This window comes from Giraffa tippelskirchi, chromosome 3, assembly GCF_054371585.1.
Source record: "Giraffa tippelskirchi isolate mGirTip1 chromosome 3, T2T-mGirTip1v1.2.pri, whole genome shotgun sequence".
Lineage (NCBI taxonomy): Eukaryota > Metazoa > Chordata > Mammalia > Artiodactyla > Giraffidae > Giraffa > Giraffa tippelskirchi.
In genome coordinates, this window is record NC_137277.1 from 22,231,680 (window position 1) to 22,235,611 (window position 3,932).

At 59.8% G+C, this 3,932-nt stretch overlaps 1 protein-coding gene across 1 annotated transcript; it reads right to left on the reverse strand.

The window, feature by feature from the left end:
* Nucleotides 1-2,061: 2,061 nt before the first annotated feature.
* Nucleotides 2,062-3,543, reverse strand: CSF3 (colony stimulating factor 3). The gene is made up of 5 exons (XM_081582170.1): nucleotides 3,510-3,543; nucleotides 3,254-3,408; nucleotides 2,745-2,852; nucleotides 2,455-2,601; nucleotides 2,062-2,226 (listed from the first exon to the last, which is right to left on the reverse strand). The coding sequence occupies exons 1-5, from the start codon at nucleotides 3,520-3,522 to the stop codon at nucleotides 2,062-2,064; spliced, it is 588 nt and encodes a 195-aa protein (XP_081438296.1). The 5' UTR covers nucleotides 3,523-3,543.
* Between the last annotated feature and the right edge of the window lie 389 nt (nucleotides 3,544-3,932).

The following is a 3,932-nucleotide window of genomic DNA, read 5'->3' on the forward strand; positions in this document are numbered from 1 at the left end:
CCATCGGTGCCTGTGTCTGATGCGGGCGGAGAGCACTGTCTTCTCCTTGGCACCCATGCAGTCTGGTGGTAGAGGAGGCAGGCGAGGTGTTCAGGGGAGGGCTGGGCTCAGCTTCCCGTGTTTGTCCACTCGGTAGGGGCAGGGCAGGGCACGGGAGCAGCTTCCCTTCCTCATACCTGCAAGCTGCCTCCCCCTGCTCGCAAAGTCAGATTTACTCTGCAAAGGGAGAGGTTTTGGCTGAGGGCCCTGCTGGTGCTGGGGTATGGTGTCTTGTTCGTTCTGATGTTTCCCAGCCCTTCCAAGCCCCACCCAGAGTCTCACTGGCCCGGAGTTTCCTCTGCGGAGGAGGACTGACTTGGGGGCTAAGGGACCACGGGGGATGAGGGCAGGAGCTCTGTTTAACCCTTCCTTGCCTGTGTCACACATCTCCAAGCCCTGGTTTCTTCAGGACCAACCACGGGGGTGGGGGGCACCCTGAGCTGCACAGCTGGGGATTCTGACCCCCTCAGCCTGACCCTGCTTCTGAGGAGCCAGTGGGGAGGGGGAGTGGGAGGTGTCTCTAGCCGAGGATGGGGATCTTGGGAGGGGACCCGGGGCCTGGTTGGCTGTCTGGGTGTCCTGGGTCTGGTGGCGGCAGCCCAGAAGCACATGTGCGTCTTTGGCCGAGAGGCTTGCCTCGGACCTGTGCTGTGAAGCAGCCCCTCCATTCTCCCCAGGTGTGAGTTCAGGCAGCGGGCTCCCCACCAGGTCAGAAGCAGAGCTCAACGAGGGAGAGAAGTGCAGAGCCTGGAATTTGGGGTCCGATCCAAGCTGTCGCCCTGACCTCAGTTCTCTGGTCTGTAAAAGGCCGTGTATAATCCAATCTTTATGGGCAGCTGTGAGCACAGGAGGGTGAAGGTTTATGGAAGGTGGTAAACTGAAGCCCTGTGCAAATACTAAATCCTCCCTTGCGTCAGGCCCACGTCCATCTGCGTCTGGACTGTTGAGCACCCCCAGCCCACTCTCACCTCTCCCGGTACCGCTGACCCACCTGCCTCCTGTCCTCCCCACTAGGCCATGGCTCCACGAGGCCAGGGACCACGCCTGCCTCATTACCGCTGCGCCCCAACACCCAGCCTGGCGTCTATACCAAGTGGGTGCCAAGGAATGACCGCACCTCCTCTTCCCTCCCTCGGGCCTCGCCCGCCATTCAACTCCCCACCCGCAACCCCTGGCCAGGCACCAGCTGGACTCAAGAACGAGGAAGGCTGTTTACTGGAGACAAACACTTTATTATCGTGAAGTTTGGCTACAGGGAGAAAGTGGGGGCCGGGGTGGAAAGTGAACAGTTGAGTGTTCCTCTCACACCCCGTCACACAAGCCCCCTCATCTTTCCTTTCCACGTTCCCAGTCTCACCCAGCAAGGCAGAGACACATGATCATCTGCCCAGCCTGGAAGAGAGTCAGAATCCTGACCCCAGCCCCAGTGGGGTGGAGCAGGGTCACGAGCCTCATGGCGTCTATAGTGCATCCAGAAAAACAAGAGGCGTCACCGATGCCTGGGCTCCCCACACGAGGAGTAAAAATGTGCCTGAAAAAAGTCTTAAAAAGAAGAAGTTTCCCCAGCAAATTCGTGGGACCCCAGGGTCAAGCATCCCACTCCAGCTGCCTCTGCTGGGATTTGTGCCCAAATGCAGGGCCGGAGCCAGGGCTCAAGGACCCAGTTGGGGAACATTGCTGTTTAAATATTAAACAGGGCTGTCTCATCTCCCACTTGGGAGACTTCCCAATGCTTCCAAGGGCCCCAAGGTGGGCACCCTTAGGGTAGGGGTTCACTGCGGCTCTCCCCAGAGCCCACCGCGAAGCCAGGCCTGGAGCAGCCACAAGAAGTTAATACTTGGTATTTACCAACTCCCTCCCAGTCCCAGGACGGAAGACGGGGGGTTTTCTCCACATGGAGGTGGAAGGAAGGACCCAGGAGCCTGGGGCTCCTTTCTGTGCTTCCTTGTCTTTAAATATTAGGTTTAAATAAGCATAAATATTAAATATAGAGATAAATACACTGGAGGGGAAGAGCTCTGCTCAGGGCTCGGCAAGGTAGCGCAGGACTCGGTATGCCAGCTCCAGGAAACTCTGCAGCTTGGAAGCAACCAGGACCCCTCCTGCTCGGCGCTGGAAGGCCGAGGTAAAGGTTGGCATGGTGCCCTGGGTGGGCTGCACGGCGGGGGCCACCCCCAGGTCCTCCATCTGTGGGGGAAGATGAGGTCAGCAGTCAGGGCGTGTTAGCACAGGAAGGGAAGGCCAGGGGCTGATGGGCTGTGGAAGATCCAGGGTTCATGGTGGAGCCAGGACAAGAACCAGGTCCAGGAATTTGGCTCAGCCCTAGAGAACTCCGGGGCCCCAGGCTTGCAGCACCACCTTTGGAGACCAGCTCGGTTCTGGCCCTTAAACCTTGCTGCTCCCAACGAGACTCACCTGCAGCCAGATGTTGGTGGCAAAGTCGGTGACGTCCAGCTGCAGTGTGTCCAAGGTGGGGGCCAGCTCTGGGGAGATGCCCACCAGGGCCTGCAGGAGGCCCTCGTAGAGAAAGAGGCCGCTGTGCAGTTGGCCCAGGCAACTCGTCTGGGGGGTTGGGTGGAAGAGTCAGGGGATGCCGCCTGGGATGCTCCCCTCAGGGCCCCTGCATGGAGCCTAGAGAACTGGGGAGGCTTCCTGGTCAGCCTACCCTCCCGCCCCCTCATCTCCTTTCTCCCCTCAGGACTCACCGGCTGCAGGGACTGGCTGGAGCAGCTGCTCAGGGGAGCCTGGGGGATGCCCAGAGAGTGCCCGAGCAGCACTAGCTCCTCCGGGTGGCACAGCTTGTGGGCGGCACACTGCGGTGGGAAGGACGCTGGGTGAGGGGCCAGCCCCTCCTCCTCCCCGAGCGCCCCCACCTCTCCACCTCCACATCTTCGCCTCCCCACCCGTCCTGCATCCTGCCAGGCTTCTCAGGCCCCTTCTTCCATCCAAGCTCCCATCCAACCCTTCCCAGCACTGTCGCCTAGAAGTTCTTCCTCCAGTTCCTCACCAGCCGCCCTCCCCGGGCTGGGCCTCTCCTGATTCTCATTTTCCCCCGTGTCTTCTCTCACCCCGCGTCCCTTCCTGCTGCTTGTTCCCACGCTTCCCTTCAGCCCCGCTCTCTCCCTCAGCTCTCCCCCGAGTGCCTTCTTTCCTCCCTGCCCTGCTGCAGCATCTCTGTCTCCTCCCCATCCCCACGCTGGCCTCCCTCACTCACCAGCCTCTCCTGCAGCTCGGTGCCATCAGCCTGGATTTTCCTCACTTGCTCTAAGCACTTGAGCAGGAAGCTCTGGGGCAGGGAGCGGGCAGGGCTGAGGGGGGTGGCTTCATGCATCGTCCAGAGCGCGCTGTGCCAGAGGAGCAGCTGCAGGGCTGGGCACAGACAGGGGCTCAGGAGAAGTGCAGACTTTCTGGAAGCCCAGGCACCCCTGCTTGCTACCACAGCTCTCCCCTCCCGGGACCCAGACACTCACCCATCAGCTTCATGGGGCTCTGGACAGAAGGCTCAGCCAAGGGTCCGGGTGGGTCTGTAGGTTCTGGGTTCTGTCAGGGACCAGCTCCAGGGACCTTTATATTCAAGCCCATGGAGGCCTGGGAGGAAATTACCTGGTGCTGCGACTAAGGCTTAGTAATAGCTTCCCAAGTTTTATGCAAATTTGTTGTCCTGGACAATGCAGGGGGGTTGGGACCAAAAAAGTGTTTGCGAAAGTTTTGTGAAATTGTGGAATCTCTGATTCTTCTTTGACGTCTTGCCCCCCTCAAACTCCCTTCCTCCCCTCAGCCCCACCCAGGTCTGAATTGCCCCAGGGTGTTTGAACTGAACCGCTGAACCAAACTGAGCCAATGATAAAAGCCGGGGAGGCAGGAGTCTGGTTGAACCTCAAGGAAGAGGCAGG

What these genes read in the sequence shown, in the direction of transcription:
- CSF3 (XM_081582170.1), bottom strand. An exon ending in CCAGCCAGTCCCTGCAGCCG is followed by an intron (nt 2,602 to 2,744) that starts GTGAGTCCTGAG and finishes CCAACCCCCCAG; the next exon opens with ACGAGTTGCCTGGGCCAACT. An exon ending in CCACCAACATCTGGCTGCAG is followed by an intron (nt 2,227 to 2,454) that starts GTGAGTCTCGTT and finishes CTTCCCCCACAG; the next exon opens with ATGGAGGACCTGGGGGTGGC.